The 17,618-nt window shown below is 35.8% G+C and overlaps 1 protein-coding gene across 1 annotated transcript; it reads right to left on the minus strand.

The window, feature by feature from the left end:
* Window positions 1-896: 896 nt before the first annotated feature.
* bin1a (bridging integrator 1a) lies at window positions 897-14,424 on the minus strand. The gene is made up of 16 exons (XM_016232544.1): window positions 14,165-14,424; window positions 11,090-11,170; window positions 10,894-10,948; window positions 10,699-10,793; window positions 9,273-9,368; window positions 9,084-9,191; window positions 8,885-8,977; window positions 7,892-7,977; window positions 7,211-7,286; window positions 5,781-5,836; window positions 5,530-5,574; window positions 4,973-5,045; window positions 4,686-4,808; window positions 3,736-3,798; window positions 3,540-3,641; window positions 897-3,453 (listed from the first exon to the last, which is right to left on the minus strand). Exons 1-16 carry the CDS (start codon window positions 14,249-14,251, stop codon window positions 3,352-3,354), a joined length of 1,341 nt encoding a protein of 446 aa, XP_016088030.1. The 5' UTR covers window positions 14,252-14,424; the 3' UTR covers window positions 897-3,351.
* Window positions 14,425-17,618: the final 3,194 nt, after the last annotated feature.

Genomic DNA, 17,618 nt, shown 5'->3' on the forward strand with positions numbered 1-17,618 from the left:
TTTGACTCAGTTATGCAACATGCAGTTTTTCATCAACATTACTCCTTTTAATCATTATTTTCCAACTGGCTATAAATAACAATGGATTATTGCAACAGCTTTGCTTGGGAAGCTGATATGACTTGTGGAGAAATCAGTGATTTTGATTGCCACTGTAAGTCTACTGTTAAACTCACCCTTTTGAAAAAGAAGTGTGCTTAATTGTATTAAATGTGCAATTGCAGTGTACTTCAAATCTTAAACGCACTCTTTAAAAAAATCTGTGCTAATCTAGTAATGAAATAAAATGCCACTTAAGTGTACTTAAAGTGTCAGACTTTTGGTCCTGTTAATTATCGTTTGTCAAAGACGTACACTTATTGTAATGTGTTGACTAACATACTAAAGCACATGTAAAGAATCATAATTTTAACTATAATGTGTAATACAATATTACATTTAAAATTAATATATTTTAAATTTACTGAATTGCAACTTCATTACAAATGGGTAATTACAAATATTTTTGTATTTATATATGACAAAATGTTCAGTAGAAATGACATTATGTACTGTATATTTTAATTTCGGCAGTACACTTTAACCATATTTCAAAGACAATGACCTATAAAAGTATTTAATATATAACACAATCAATTTAATTTCATTAACACAATCACAATTAATGCAATTACATTCAGTTTGCAATTGAATATATTCTTTAAAAGTACATTATTTCTGTAATACTCGATTTTATGTACATGTATGTAAGATTTTATGTGTGTATAGTGTAAAGTAAGTTTCAAATGTTAAGTTGCACATTCAGAAAACATTTTTAAATTCAGTTTACTGAAACAAAATAATTTTTTTTTGCAGCATAGTGTACTTGAATGTGCACAATTTGTGGACCCAAAAGATGAAATATGACAGGACTTTATTAGCATTGGTGAGTCAGCAGGATACAGGACTGTAGAATGACTACACTCATGGCTTATATTAGCGTAAAGTGGCCCTGGTCTCCCAGGCCACCTCAGCAAGAAAACATCAAGTCACTACACAGACACACTGCTCATGGATTTAAGCATGCACCTTTCACATTCCCACTAATTACAGGTATAGATATGCTCAGAGAATTTGTATTGTTAGTGACAAAACTCAACAAAACTACACAATGATCACGGCTACAAATGCAACAACACAAGCAAATATCGTAACTGCGCTCAAATACATGAAGAGGAAGCGTTTGTCCACCCACGAGGACTTCCGATTTAATTAAGAGCTTGCGCGAGAGGTCATTAAAGATGCATTGGCAGCTTAAATAACTCAGTGATCAGTCTCTATACAGATCACATTGATTTCTCAGTACAGGATACAAAAACCAAGCACGCAAACACACACACTTGCTTCAAAACTGGTGAAGCGTGGCAAGAACTCCCTCCAAGCTTGGGTCACATGACATGTCTAGTTAGCGAGAGATCAGGGGTAGCAAGCAAACCAAACAAAAAGCAAGTGAAGTTCTCATTCAGCACAACAGATGACTGGGGAATCAATATCAGTGTGAGTTCAGTGCTTATAAAAGCTCATATCCTCACTAAACCTGCTTTGCTCTTGCTGCTATGATGGTCCGTTTTGATCCAAACATGAAAAGACAAGAGTAGCTATACATCACTGAGAAAGACCCCAGTTAAAAGCCAGTGTTCATGGCACATAGATAGAATCATTTTAACTCTCATTTGTCTCACAATGTACAAAAATAAAACTATAATTACAATGTAAGAGGACTGAATTCGTATAATGCATATTCTGAATCACTTTTGAATGTTGTACTGGATTAAAACGCACACAAGCGAGCGTTAATATCCACTTTCAAATCACAAAATGCCAATATCCAATATTTCCGACATGTCTATGAATACAGTTCATAAAGAAATAAAAATCTGTGCAGAGATTATTGCATTTCATGTTAATTAAGAAGGACAGAAATTCTCCTTCACTGAGTAAAACTGTATTTTACTTAATGGCCGAGACAAGTACGTGTACATGACTCCATTTACACAGTGAATTACAATATTAATTACATATTAAAATCTGAAATGGCTTCATCAAAAAGAAAGAAAACAAATTGGTAGACAGTAATACTGTGTAAAGCTAAGGGTGAAAGACAGCACACAGGTTCATATAAATATAACCTGAGCAAGTCTGGGGTTAAAAATGTCAGCCTCATTAGTGTCAACAAAAACTGCATATGGGACGAGTGCATATGTTTTTTGTTTGTTAATGAGAAGCATTAAATACTCCTTTAACGATTTTGAACTTTTTCGTTTGTTCCTGATTTAAACATGCAGAAATGGTGCTGGTAGATGTTTGACTCTGAGCAGTCAAACTCCGTTTGCATGAAGGAGCGCTCAGCTGTTAAAACTGTAGGATTATGTAACTGAAGGCTGGAATACTCTACACAACTGTTGTACAGATTCTTGCCCCGATTTGGAGGAGTCGGCACTAGTTGCTGAAAGTCAGAGCCAGTCTGCAGATTTCGGGTAGTAGGAGCTGACAGATTTTACAGAAAATCGAATAGAGTATAATGGGCACATACTCTGTTGTTTTAGATTCAGCCTGTGATTCCATCCATTTAGAGGATATTAAACGTTTGATATTTTGAGCAGATTTTAGAACATGGATTGTTTTCATTTGTCATGCGTCTCCTAGAAACAATGAGTTTGTTGTCTTTGGAACAACTTGAAAGTCTGACAGTGTGTGATTCTCAGTCATTCAGTGTTTGATGCCCAGTTTTTCCTCTGTAACCATTCACAAAGTCTGCAAGTGCATAATGCCTAGTGTTTTAAAATCTGTTCAGATTTTAAAAGTCATGTAGTGTATTCCAGCATTGAGAGAGGAATATTATTCACTTTTTTAAAAAAAGAAATACTGTTTGCTTCCGACTGTGACATAACTATATAGATCATGCAGCTCAAGTAGTGCTCACTATTAGACTATAGAGACTTGTGAGCTCATTTGGGATATGACTTTAAAACATTTCCACACAAAACGGGACATGGTTAAGAGTAGCTAGTCTAAAAACATTTATAGCAAGGACTTACTCTGGGTATGTTACTAGTTAACAGAATATCATTTATTTTGTCAAAGGTTGATCCAATCTTCTTATACTTGCACCATGACAAATATGAGTCACAGTGAGGACACCCAAAACAATGCAAATACTGACCTGTCAACAACTTTCACAAACATAACCAGCAGCTTGCCTGTGGCTGTGCATGTGTTGGTCTAGTACAGTGTTTCTTGTCTGCTTTATTAAGGGAAGCAATAAGGAGTTATATAGAAGGGTTAACAACAGATCAAGCGGATCACAGGCTCTCACATCCTCTGGGTGAAGTTTTCAGGAAAGACTCCTTTTTTCCCAAGATCTTTATTCTGACTCCAGTCGGACTCTCTGACTCCCATCAGCCACCCTTCATCCTGTAAGCACAGAAACTCAGTTAGGTGATCCTAACACCAAGATCTCTTGGGTAAGAACTGGTCGAAACAACCGACTATCGACTAACCTGCTCTTCTGGGTTTCCATAGCTCACTACCAGCACCACATCTCCTGCCTTCAACTCTAACTCATCGGAGTCAGTAGCATTGTAGTCATGCACTGTTTTCACCTATATTCACACAAATACATGTCTCACTTCTTCTGCTTCAAATTCTGATTAAAAGACCAATGATAGTTAAATTAAACCATCATTTTTCACTTACTTTAAATAGGAAGGATTCTGGCATCTCTACACTCTCTGTGCTCTCAGTGCATTCCTGTGCAGTCTGGATTAAACAATAAATGTAAATACAACAACAGACATAAACGTTATACGTTTTAATGTATTATATGAATAATTAGCATCAAAACATTGAAGGTTCTCCACTTAGTGCCTGACAAGCTAATGCTACCCTTTCAAATCTTAAAGGCTGATGAGGGAGTCTGCAGCTGTTCCTTCAGTCCACCAGAGGGAGTGATAATCACCTGATTTTCAGCATACACTACCATTCAAAAGAAAGTTTTTGAAACAAGGGTCCCAAAGACTGCATTTATTTGATCAAACCCATGAAAATTTGCAGAACAGTATATGTGACCGCACCTTAACAGTTGATTACAATAGTTTCACACTAGCATACTGCTAGGGTAACAACTTTCTAAGTACTGCTTAAAATATTATTGATGATTACTGATGTAATGTAAAAATGTATCTCACACAAAAAAAATTTATGGTTGTCATTCAGAATTGAATTAAGAATGTTGTTTTTACTTTTCAGTATTAATTACTACCTGCAATAATTATTACATGCAACAGTTCTATTCCATCCATAGAAATGTAATTCATATTTAATAAATTAACTTTCAATTTGACAATTTACCCTAAAGTCTTCAAAATGGAGCCAAACAACAAGTGGGCTTAAAAGATGGAAACTTTTAAAAGAACACCTGATAAGTGGCCTGCTGTTGGCCATTTTCTTCATACCAATAACATTTTTTGAATTTTAATTCAGTAACCCCCTCATTCCAACTTAGATACAACATCCTGCTATTCAAATTCCAACTTGTGGCAGGGAATCAGTTTTCAAACTGTACATTTTAGCCAACGCTGGTGTATTTATAAGTAGCATCTTCATTCCTGAAGACGAGGGATACAGGAGAAGAAAGTACTGCTGACCTGTGTTGGCGAAGTGACACTGATGTTTGGAGTGGCAGCCTCACCAAACAGATTGATAATGTTCTCCTGCTTCATATCCTTTGATGGAGTAACTTTAGGAGGTGGAGGAACCGCTGGCTTTAACTGGAAACCCACATAAATATGAAATAGGGTTTCATATTTCAGAGAAATCACTGCAATATTGAGAAATCATGGCAATTACAAATTTTTGCTCAGCTTTTTTTTTCTCAAGACGCAGGGCTGTGTTATTGTCCATGGCAAATACATGATGATTTCTAAATGCATACCTTGGATGGAGATTTGGGAATGGCTGGAGGTCCTCCTGGGCTCAACGTGTGATTGGCATCTTGTGTTCGGTCACTGGAGCATAAAGTACAAATGATGATATACAGTACCATGGCTATGAAGAGCCCTTCTGTGTCATGCTTTGATTAGGCTCAACCCAAGCACCAATACTTCACACTGCAAGTTTTAGTCTTAGATGACCAGTGTGACCAAAAGCCTATCTAGGATACTTTCAAGCCAGAACTGACATACTGTAACTAGTAGGACAGTATCAAACTTAACAGTTATTCATGCAGACGCAGTTACTTCCTGTGCAAAATCTTTCTGCTCATGCAGTGAACTCAAACGCACTGTGAAGGCATCATCTAAAACACACAATTTCAGAATGCAAAACTATTGCTGGAAATTATTACTGTATAACAACTACAGTTTCAGTGCTGCAGACGGACTGCACAAGACAAACCACTGTCTAGTTGGGCAGCACTTGAGGGCACGCAAAAAGCTTTAGTACAGAATGCAGACACATGCACACACAGCACTGTAGGGCTACCGCGGTTACCTCTTCTGGGCTGTTGATGTCCTCACCTCTTGGCTACCTGTTTTTCTGTGAGAGTGGTGTTGGGGTTTGTTCATTTATTTAATTGTATAAACTGTATGTAATTATACCAATACTAATTATTGCCATATGCACAATTTAGACACCATTTTGAGGCAGAATGGATCAAAATGAACCAGCATGGTACAATTAATACAATTCAGTGCTTATAAATGAAGCACTATGTATGTATGCTGCTTATAAATTTGACTAACCTGGACACATCTTGATTTTCTAATTTCTCCAGCGTATCATTCAGATTCTGATTAATCTGTAAGAAAAAGGTTACAAAAAGAGAGCTGGGTAGCAATTGATTACATGTAATCTGGATTACGTAATCAGATTTAAAAAATTAAGTACTTGTTATTAGATTAAAATACATTTTAAAATACTTGTAATCAAACTACAGTTACTTTTTTATTGATTGCATGATTACATATTATTCACAGAATTTATTGATTCTCCTTAATTCTTATTTTTCATCTTTTAAATGTCCTTTCTAAAATAGCCTACTGCTTATATACATTCAGAAAGTCTTCCAGTTTTGTGAACATTCACACAAAGACCAGTCATTAGTCAGGTGATTATCTGATTTACTCAGTAGGTTAACCATGCAATTCTGTCTTTCAAACACATTCAAATGTACAAATTCACATTATTTCATATTTACATGTAATGCAAGGATTTCCAAACTTTTGAAAATCTTTCATCTTGCAGTACCACCGAGATTTTAAAATAAATATTTTAATAATTAAGTATCACATTTACATATTCACCATTCTCTGACCTTGGCTAATGGTCACACGACATGCAGGTAAACAAATAAAATATTTCATTATTGTAAGTATTCATAAGTGTTTTATTTTGATTGATTTTATTAAAAAAATTATTTATTTTAATTTTACATTTTTAGAATTGTATTAATTATTAGCTTTTCATTAAACTCACGAACCCCCTACAGTCCCTTTACAAACCCCAGTTTGGGAAACCTTGACGTAATGTAAAGTTTAATGCATTTTATGTTGTTAATTACAACAAATTGAATATATTTTATTACTCTTTGTATTTTTATATCACTATGGTACAAGATTATCCTATTCAAATCAATGTGATAAACAAGTTAGGTCAAAAGTAATCAAAACATAATCTGATTCTATTACGTAAAATGTGTACTGTAATGGATTATGTTACTAACTACAATTTTTGTCATATATATATATATATATATATATATATATATATATACACATCACCAGAATATTTACTTCTAATTAAATTACAACTTATATACAAAACATAACCATAAAGTTCTGTCAGTTGATGGTGTTGTGCTGGAGTCCTTACTTTTCCCATTTCTTTGTGAAACTTCTCCTCCAGACCAGCCATACTCTGGAATGTATTCACATAAAAGCCACTCATTTCGTCTCTCATAGTTGAGGTATACCTATGATGAAAATTACAGGCCTCTCTCATCTTTTTAAGTGGGAGAACTTGCACAATTGGTGGCTGACTAAATACTTTTTTTCCCCACTGTATATTGTATATACACATCACCAGAATATTTACTTCTAATTAAATTACAACTTATATACAAAACATAACCATAAAGTTCTGTTAGTTGATGGTGGTGTGCTGGAGTCCTTACTTTTCCCATTTCTTTGTGAAACTTCTCCTCCAGACCAGCCATACTCTGGAATGTATTCACATAAAAGCCAACACGACTGGAAGAGAGCAAACAAATTCTTAGCCCTCCATAAGATGACAACAGATCTCAGACTAAGATGGTACACCCATGGACCATTTATGACCCATCTGGTGCATATTGCACACAAAAATGGCAAGAGTCATGAATCAGATTCTCAGGCTTCTACATAATTTCTGTGAATCAGGGTGTACAGGTACTGTATTTGACAAAGTGGCAAATACAGAGGCTCGTGGCAGTGAATCTGTGAAATAGACTTTTGTTTGAGGCACCTGCTCTTAGCAATTAAACTGCATTTTATTATTTAAAAACAGATGCATTTTCCACTAAAGTCTTTGATGTTGTCTGTAAAACAGAGACTGTTGTGCAATAATTTGATTGTATTACTGCATTGTTAAACACTAGTCTATTATTATTATTGATTTTACATTTATCCGCCCATACATTTCACATAAAGAAAATGAACTCAAGTCTTGAGTCTAAGTATATATAGCCAAGTTTTTTGCCAGAGTAAGCTAGCAGTCAAATGTCTGTTATTTATTAGCTTGTTTATATATAAAAAAACATCTGTGAGAGTAAACACAGAGAAGATCAGTGAAAGTAAGACAGTAAATAAATCCAGACCTGTTCCACAGAGATGGCAGTTCCTCTTGCAAATCTATATTAATCTCCTCAAACACTTTCTGCGCCCTCTCCAGCTCTTCCTCTGCCTATGAACACATAAAATGACATTATCACATGACATGGAGTTCAATAATCTCAATCACCCACGAGACGAAACTCAAACGGGTTTGGAACAACTCGAGGGTACATAAATGATGACAGAATTCTGGTGAACTATCGCTTTAAAGCAGCACTATGTAACTTTTGACGCTCTAGCGGTTAATAAACAAGAAGATTAATTCATGATGTACTCGCTCATTAGATACATTTTGGAAATTTTGAACATAGAAAAAGTTACATAGTGCTGCTTTAAAGGCAGGGTATGTGATTTTTCGGCAACCTTCGGGCCGAATAGCAAAACAAACTTGTAGCCAATCAGCAATAAGGGGCGTGTCTACTCGTGATGTGGAGGAGAGAGCTTTCATTGCATGGGACGGACATTAGCCAAGCCGAGCGACAGAAAGATAGAGATGGCGGATAAAAAACAAAAGAGGAAAACGTCTGCGGAACGATAAGGCAAGAAGTAGGACCCGTGTAAATATCGGATCAGCTTTCCAGCGCTGGAGAGAACTCAAGGAGCGGAGACCTGCGATTGGACGCCGAGGTTGCTTTGTTTCTTCTCAATAGGTGAGTAACACTGTGTCTACAACAGCTAAAGTCTGCCTACACTGGACGCGATTAAACTACCATTGAAAACCATTTGAAATTTGTGTCAGCACGTCATAAATTTGTTGCGCCGCGCCACTCAAGTCCGTAGACACAGTGTAACATTGGTTTTGCTTTGTTTCACTGAACTAATCGTTGCCTGGGTTGCGTACGTATATGTGGGGCGGAGCTATCAAAATAGGGGCAAGACCCTTTTGGGGTAGGGGTGTGTTTGTTTTGGTGATTTCGAATATCAACATTGGCTACCAGAAATCACTTACTCTGCCTTTAAAAGTTATAGTGGGTCACCTGACTCCTGGTGAGGTTGGTTTGAGCCACGTTATGGGCAGACAGGATCCCCTGTGCCCAGCCTGGGGCGGCCCTCTCCAGCAGGGAAGCTGGCTACATAGAGGAAAAAATAAAAATAAAAAATACATGAAACATAAATCTTCCTTGATATGAACTGACTGTAGAAACATTAAAACAACATCAAAACTAAGGGCTGTACCTTGGTGATCTTGATCCCCTCCTTTTTCTTGCCTTTGTTTACCGCAGCATAGTTGTGTCGTGCACTGTCATAGTCCACCAGCTTCCTGTCACGCTTTGCAATACGGACCTGGAAAGAATTATACAGACATTAAACAGAAAATCACAGCATGATATGCTAAACTGCAGCATCGTCATGGGATCTTAGTACTTTGATGTCAGGAAACTGGCCCAGGTAAGTGTCCATGGATATAAGCGCATGGTCCACAAGTTTCTGATGGAAGTCTGTCCAAAGGATGTCTGAATCCTGTTATACACACACAACAATAGATACAAAAAATCAGGATGGTGCAAAACCATCTTAAATACACATCCACACACATTCGCAGAGACATGTACTGTATCTATAGGGACAACTACAGAGCAGCTGGATCATTATAGAGTTGTAAAACTATTTAGGCTAATTCTAGTGTCACTACTTGTGTGGTTAAATAATACTTTCTTGTGGTTACTGTTGAAAAACCATATAGCATTTACATGTTTATAAACTAGCTATGAGAATAAACAATGAGTCAAAGACTAAGTTATAATCAAAACCCCTTGCATTACCTCCCATCTGTTTCCTCACTCCTAACATTCCTTTCAAAGAAAGCAGAAATCAAGTAAAAATGGTGGACACGTAGAATGGACACACATATACTACTGTTCAAATGCTTGGGGTCAGTAAGATAAAAAAAGGAAAAGGAAATTAATACTTTTATTCAGCTAGGACACATTAAATTGATCAAAAGTGAGAGTAAAGAACCCTGAAAATAAATGTATCACTATTTCCACAAAACTTTTAAAGCAGTAAAACTGTTTTTAACATTGATGACAAGAAATGTTTCTTGAGCAGCAAATTAGCATATTATAATGATTTCTAATCACCTGAATCACTTAAGTCTGGAGTAATGGCTGCTAAAATTAAGCCTTGCCTTCACAGAAATAAATTACATTTTAATATATATTTAAAGAGAAAATAGTCCAGTTCAGTTTTTTTAAGTGTAATAATATTTCACAATATTATTGTTTTCTGTATTTTTAATCATTTTACATGCAGCCTTGGCGAGCATACGAGACTTCTTTCAAAACATAAAAAAAATCTTACCAATCCCAAACTTTTAACGGTAGTTAGTGTAATATGTAATAAAAGGCATGGTGAAATGACAGATGGGCGTGAATTAAAAACAATAAAATGGAAAGGAGAAAAGCTGTAGGGGATACCTTGTGCCATATCTGCCCTCAATTAAAGTGTTAAAGGAATTTTATGCCATTCTTGATCATCTGGTTTACTCTTTACTTAAAAAAAACCCAATGAAATTGCTTGGCGAACGCAAGTTTCTGTCCTGTGTTGAAATTATTTCCTTTTGAAATATAAAGCTGAGGCGAGACACAAATAGTCATTTGGCAAAGATCTGCTACTTGCTAGTCAGCTGTAAATGATATTGGAGAAAAAGATTTTTGTCTGAATGTATACTTTATAAATTCAGACAAAAACAACACATTTTCTCATATGAAAAAGGGGGCTCAATTTACTCTTGAATTACTGTGAGAGTCTAAAACACATTTTACTGACATTGACTTAAGTATAAAATAACCTCAAAGAGAGAGTCCACATCCTTTCTGCCATACCAGTCAGGCTCATACATGTCATCCAGGCACTCGTACAGATGTTTAGAAGACTCATGCATGGCTGGGGGAAACCACGAGAAAGAGATCAGCAAGGCTAAGAAAACAACATATTTAATTCATGCTGCATTTAGGTGTGTAAATTTGTCAATCGATAATCTCACCTTTCACAGCAGACAAATAGGCCCGCAGGTCTTTCTGCAGTTTGGTACCCTCAACCTATGTGAGCCCATGACAAAAAAATTGAAACAGAGAGTCATAGACCAAGAGAATAAAACCATAACAGATTCCCGATGCTTACACTGTTTCAGATGAACATTTGAAAAAATAATGAGTTCGAGAAAAAAAACAAAAACTTACCAGCTGTTTGTTGAAGTTGATCACACCCTCTTCAAATGCCAGATCTTTAGTCTCGTCTGCCTTGCCAAGCTTTTGAAGAACCTGAGAGAAGATAGTTGCATTATTGACCACATTACTTATATATTTAAAAAACAATTATAGTGGCTTGTTACATTTCCAGTTTTGGTAGTTGTGTACTTCATGTTACTGAAATATTAAATGAAAAAGAAAGTGTTGTTTTTCAATGTGCAATGACAAACCAGAACTTTTATACAGAGAGAGTGTCCTTGCATCGATGAGAACACCATAGGTGTTGTGAATTTGACTCATTTGTTTCTAATTTTTCTTATTTTTTCTTTGTACTACATCTCCCACAATTCCTAGTAAACTGTATTTCCATATATGGTGCACTACATTACCCATATTCCCCTGGTATAAATAGACCTTACTTCCTTCTTTTGTCCATTTTGCATTGGTGAGGTGTGGGTGTTTGAATGGACACCCAACCATGTTCTTTGAGTCCTTTCCTTAGGATGTGTTAAGTAAGTCTGTTTGCCAATTGTATAGTTTGAATTTGTTTATTTGAATTGTTTAGATATTTAGTCCCTATTTGGATTGAATACAATATTGATGTTTATCGATGAATTGATTGTATGAGTTTGATTTCTCTTTTGAATTGTTTGTAGTGACTTAAAACCATCCTGTTTATCCTATTCATCCTGTTCATCATATCCAACCTAGTAGTCCTGCTCCACGTGACTTTGTGAACTTCATGTCATGTGAATTGCTAAAGATTTATGCTTCTTCAATCGAATAGAATAAAAGAGAGCAAAGGACTAGTGTTTTTCCAGTGTTTTAATCCGACACGCCACCAAGTTTCTACAATTGAATGAACTTTGGATATTTTAACCTCTCATATTCAACAATAGGTTAAACCTGGATATCTGCATTATCCTGTAAATGTGTGTCTACAACATAAAAGACTGCTGCTCCTTAGAAAACAACAGCACAAGATTCAAGTCAAGCTCCTCTAGCTGCACAGATGACCATAGAGACAATCTAAGTGGGACTATATTTATTAAATGCTGTACAAATATAATGGATAAATTGTCAATGCCGTATCTATTGCTCAAAGACCATGAAATCTCTCATTTCCATAGCCTTATTCAGTGACAGCTGGAGTGAAGAACCCAAACATCGTTCTAAAGGAAACGCACAATCAATAGTCAGAAAAGCCAGATGGCCCCATTTAATCCCACTGGTAACATTTATGACCACAATTTACTTTTTAGTTTGAAGAGTCTAAAAAAGCTGTTGGTGAATTGTACATAAAGTTGTCAAATGTCAGGCTGCAGCAATTAAAAGAGATAAAGGATGCTGGGCAGCAGTGAGCGATGCAGCTGCTCATTTACTGTGGTGAAGGGAAGTGACTCATTTCCGTGAATCGGTTTTTTAGAACAATTCGTTCGAAGAACCGGTTAAAACAACGTAATTGCGTCATCATGTGGCTCCTGCTATTCCAACGTGATGTTCTAAAATATTCCAATATGCACGCTCATATTTCTGTTTATCACATTAATAATTGCTTTAGTTTATTGTAATTCCTCAGTTTAGTTTATAGTAGCCATTACTAAACTTATAAAAAAAACTTCAACTTATACTAGGCTATTCTATTCTAAACGTATTAAAACACTAAAATTCACGTGCATCGCACAGTTCTGTCAAATCGGCCATGCATGATAGTGGCGGGCAGTGTTGGGGGTAACGCATTACAAGTAATGCAAGTTACGTAATCAGATTACTTTTTTTCAGGTAACTAGTAAAGTAACGCATTACTTTTTAATTTCCAAGATCATATCCCAGTTACTTTTTCAAATAAGTAACGCAAGTTACTTTTTTCCCCCAATTTATTGCTTGACAGCTCTCCTGTCCCCATGTTGAGAGAAATCAGATGTTACTGTAGTTCTAAAATAAACATAAATATGCATGAATTAATCTCACTCACAAAAAAACACACAGATTCAGTATTCCTCAAAATGAATAAAAATAATGCAACTCAGAATATGACGCAAACCTGCAATAATTAAATGTTAAACAACACAAATATCCTTTATGTATTTAATCCCATTCTGTTAACCAATGTCTTTGCTTCTGACCTTCGATGATCCAGTTCAACCGTACTAATAAGCAGAAATGACTCTAGACAAACATTTGTGTGCTTTTTTTTTATTGCTGAATTGTGTTGAAATGTCTTCTTCTGCATTCTACTATACGGACGTACATTTACTTTCCCTTCAGCCTGAGGCTTATTCATTTCACTTTTGGTTTGAAAAGGCTTTTATAGTTGCCAAAAATATAACTTTTTTTTTTTTTAAACAAACAAGCAAGCCCTGTCCAGATTTAAAAAGTAACGCAAAAGTAACGTAACGCATTACTTTCCATAAAGAGTAACTAACGTAATTAGTTACTTTTTATGGAGTACCGCAATATTGTAATGCATTACTTTTAAAAGTAACTTTCCCCAACACTGGTGGCGGTTCTCGGGTTAATGAATGAGTGAGCCGATGACTCGTGATCAGATTCGTGAACGAATCGTTTGGACTGTCGTTTTTTGAACCGATTCATTAAAAAAAGATCCTATTCAAAAGAACGATTCGTTTACGAATCCGGACATCGCCGCCGCGCTCATCTACTGGAAGAGTACAGGTTAAAGCAATGGTTCAAAGGCAATAAATGGGTTGATTCAAGCGTGAAACACACAGAGAGCCGATCGTCGTGGTTTTAAAGCGAACGCACAAATCTAGTGTTACAGGTGCAGCTTTCTACTTGTTTCCATAGCAGCCCCACTGCAATGAAATAACGAGCGAGCTTGCGTCTGCAAAATTGTTTTACCCATAACTTTCTTACAACATCTGCAAATATAGGAGAGGCAAATGCATGTGTTTTAGTATTTGCTAGTCTGTCTGTGGATGAGCCTCGGCTCTGATACGTTCCGTGTTTTTATGCATCACGACACTGTTTTATTGAGATGTAAGGTAGATAACACTGACATCAGTTTAGAGAGAGATAACGTATTGGATTATTAACGTGTCTTACCTTTTCCTGAGCCCTGGTAATTTTTTTCTGTACATTGCTTGCTATTTTTCCTGCGGAGACCCCTTTCCCCATCGGTAATTCAGCCATTTTTATCCGGATTGTGTTATTTGCCAGTAACGCGTCAAATGAGCATTTGTTACAATATATAATTCAGTACAATAAGTAGTATTTCGCTCAATGCAGGTGCATTAAATTCTAGGCCTTATAATAACACTCACTCGCCCCTGGAATAGAATAAACCTGCACAAGCGCACACGATACAGATGGTCGTTCACCAATGACAATAGCGCAGTCTTAAAGAGACAGTCAACTATTTTTCATTCCACACCAACGAGGCCGCAACCCATTATTTTAGGCCTGTTGTCGATTTTACAGTGAAACGTGTAATAGAAATATACTTGTTATATTGTAATACAATACGTTGTATTGACCACCTGAATTACTGAAATGGATTCAAAGCCACTACTTCAAGCTAAGCCATAAACAACCAGAAATATGGGACTCAATGATTTGCTTCAGTAGTCTATTTAAATCAAGTTACATGTGCTTTAAATACATTTAAAAATAAATGTTTGTGGGTTGTGCATGGGTCAGCCTGATTTGCGGATTGGCATGAACAGTGTAATAGAAATATACTTGTTATATTGTAATACAATACGTTGTATTGACCACCTGAATTACTGAAATGGATTCAAAGCCACTACTTCAAGCTAAGCCATAAACAACCAGAAATATGGGACTCAATGATTTGCTTCAGTAGTCTATTTAAATCAAGTTACATGTGCTTTAAATACATTTAAAAAAGGAAAATAAATGTTTGTGGGTTGTGCATGGGTCAGCCTGATTTGCGGATTGGCATGAACCGAACTTCATGGTTCTGTTTCTCCACAAAATCCCCATCACATTTCAGCAGATGGTTCTGATTTATTTGTGGTACACAGCCAGCCTCTTAGTGGTTCATGGATCAAACATTTATTGGAGCACCAGAATTAGGCAGTCCAGGGCATTTGATAGTTTGTGGTGAGACCTCAAAGCACAGCCTCTAAGGGATGTAATTACTATTTCAAAACCAATAGTCATCGGTTGCATGCACAACAATGGAAACAAAAAGGAAAATATTCATATTTAAGATGAAACGTTCACTAAATATACCACATATTGGTGTATTTGTACTGTGACAAATCAAAATGTTGGTGGCTAAGTGAACTCACCTAGATTTTATTGTATACTTCATGTGTCTATGCATTTTAAAATCACTTAAATCATGCAAATATGCAAATATATATATATATATATATATATATATATATAAATCCTGATGTTTCTACAAAATATAACTGGCTGCTGAGGTTTCCGGAATAATTCTGTAAAAAAAAAAAAAAAACCTTTTAAACCATCCATGCATAGACAGTAAGGAAACTGACAGGTTCAAGGTCCAGAAACATCGTGGTACTCTCGTGAATTGTTGAAGTTGTTATTTTTGTTTTTTTTGCGCACAAAATGTATTCTCGTAGCTTCATAAAATTACGGTTGAACCACTGATGTCGCATGGACTAGTTTAACAATGTCCTTACTGCCTTTCTGGGCCTTGAACGTGTCAGTTGCATTGCTGCCTATGCAGGGACAGAAAGCTCTCGGGTTTCATAAAAAATATCTTAATTTGTGTTTTGAAGATGAACGAAGGTCTTACGGGTTTGGAGCGACACGAGGGTGAGTAATTAATGCCAGAATTTTTGGGTGAAGTATCCCTTTAAGGAACGTATTCTAACGTGCATTGTCTATTTAACCTATCCCCGCAGCAGTTTCAACGTATCACCAGCAGAGGGGGGACTTTGCACGCGTAACTGTTCAGAGTATGATTTTCCATAGACAATTATTTATGTCTATAATGACGTTAAAAGTAATATTTCCACACTAAGCAATTTTGCCCAAATTTTAACGTGTAATAAAAAGCTAGTCAAACTTGTTTAACAAGGAGACAACGGTGTCCGGGCCATATGTGAAGAAAACAAGAAAAAGACAAAATAATTTTGTGCAGTAAGTGTGAAAATATTGAGTAAAACTGTTTGCTTTAGCGTCTGTTTTATGTGCGATCTTACTTCATTTATCTGCTACAAAATAAAGGTCGAAATACACTACTAATCCCTAACAGAAAGTGCTGTTGCAAAGAAAGTGGTTTGTAATACTAATTTAAACATGGACGTCAGTTTGAATAATTTTCTGTACATTTTGTCTATTTACATGTTAATTTGTATAGCATAACTCCGACACTCATTTCATTTTAATTAAGAAAAAATAGGAAACATTTTATTTTAAAGTTGGTGCAGCTTGATGCAGCTGTCACGCAGGAGGGCGATAGTGCTTCATATCTGACCCTGTTGAAATAAGTAGAGCAAGTTCATCTGTTGCAACCAGATGCTGAAAACCTGAACGGTGTGCTATACACTCTTAAAAATAAAGGTGCCATAGAAGAACCTTTTTGTCTAAATGGTTCCATAAAGAACCTTTAACATCTGAAGAACCTTTCTGTTTGACAAAAGGTTCTTTGTGGTGAAAGAAGGTTCTTCAGATTATAAAAAGGTAAGAAAGAGATGGTTCTTTAAAGAACCTTTGACTGAATGGTTCTTTGTGGAACCAAAAATGGTTCTTCTACGGCATCGCTTGAAGCACCTTTATTTTTAAGAGTGTAGATCGCACCAGCAACAGCCATCCCCTGCACAGATGAACAGAAACAGTATGCTCTGTATATATACAAAGGTTTCTTTACATCTCATTGATGGCCATTGGTCTATTTAGACGAGTCATACTGTATAACTTTGATGATTTTGAAGCTTCTTTTCTATTAATCGTGTCAGGTTTCTGTACTAGACAGCGCCAGAAATTAGTCAAAACTTTCCTGTGACATATTTGTTATATAAGAAATGTGCAATCTTATATTCTTTATATATTAAAACACAGTTTTGCATATATTTGTTCATAGTTTGTATTATAATTGACACATCATTTATGACTCGTATATTAGGCTATGATATTGTGAGAATATAGAGCTCACAGCTGAGGGGGGGAAACAGCTTAATTAAATTCAGAAGCCCAAACCAAGCAAAATATGCAATTTGATGCAGTTATTTATATATGGCCAAAAAGATGGATGGAATTCTGCATGTAATGTAAATCAATGAGATCTTCAAAACAGACTACTTACATAAAACGCATATAAATATCAGTTATCTCACTATATCGTTATCGCTATATTTTAATACTGTATATCTTATTAAGATTGATATATCTTACAGAGCTTTAATCAAAGCTCTGTAGATTTCAGTGTAGGGGGCAAAGCATATAATGTCTTCAATACAATAATGATTGAGAGATGAGCATAAACGCTCCTCAAAGCCTGTAGTATCATATTTGATACTTAAATTTTCATGCATGTTTTCCTTTCCTAAATAAAACA

The sequence above is a fragment of the Sinocyclocheilus grahami genome, unplaced genomic scaffold (genome assembly GCF_001515645.1).
Source record: "Sinocyclocheilus grahami isolate Dianchi unplaced genomic scaffold, SAMN03320097.WGS_v1.1 scaffold413.1, whole genome shotgun sequence".
NCBI classification, from domain to species: Eukaryota; Metazoa; Chordata; class Actinopteri; order Cypriniformes; family Cyprinidae; genus Sinocyclocheilus; species Sinocyclocheilus grahami.

What these genes read in the sequence shown, in the direction of transcription:
- bin1a (XM_016232544.1), bottom strand. Translation starts at nt 14,251, where the DNA reads ATGGCTGAATTACCGATGGGGAAAGGGGTCTCCGCAGGAAAAATAGCA. An exon ending in TCAACTTCAACAAACAGCTG is followed by an intron (nt 10,949 to 11,089) that starts GTAAGTTTTTGT and finishes GGGCTCACATAG; the next exon opens with GTTGAGGGTACCAAACTGCA. An exon ending in GCCAGTTTCCTGACATCAAA is followed by an intron (nt 9,192 to 9,272) that starts GTACTAAGATCC and finishes AATTCTTTCCAG; the next exon opens with GTCCGTATTGCAAAGCGTGA.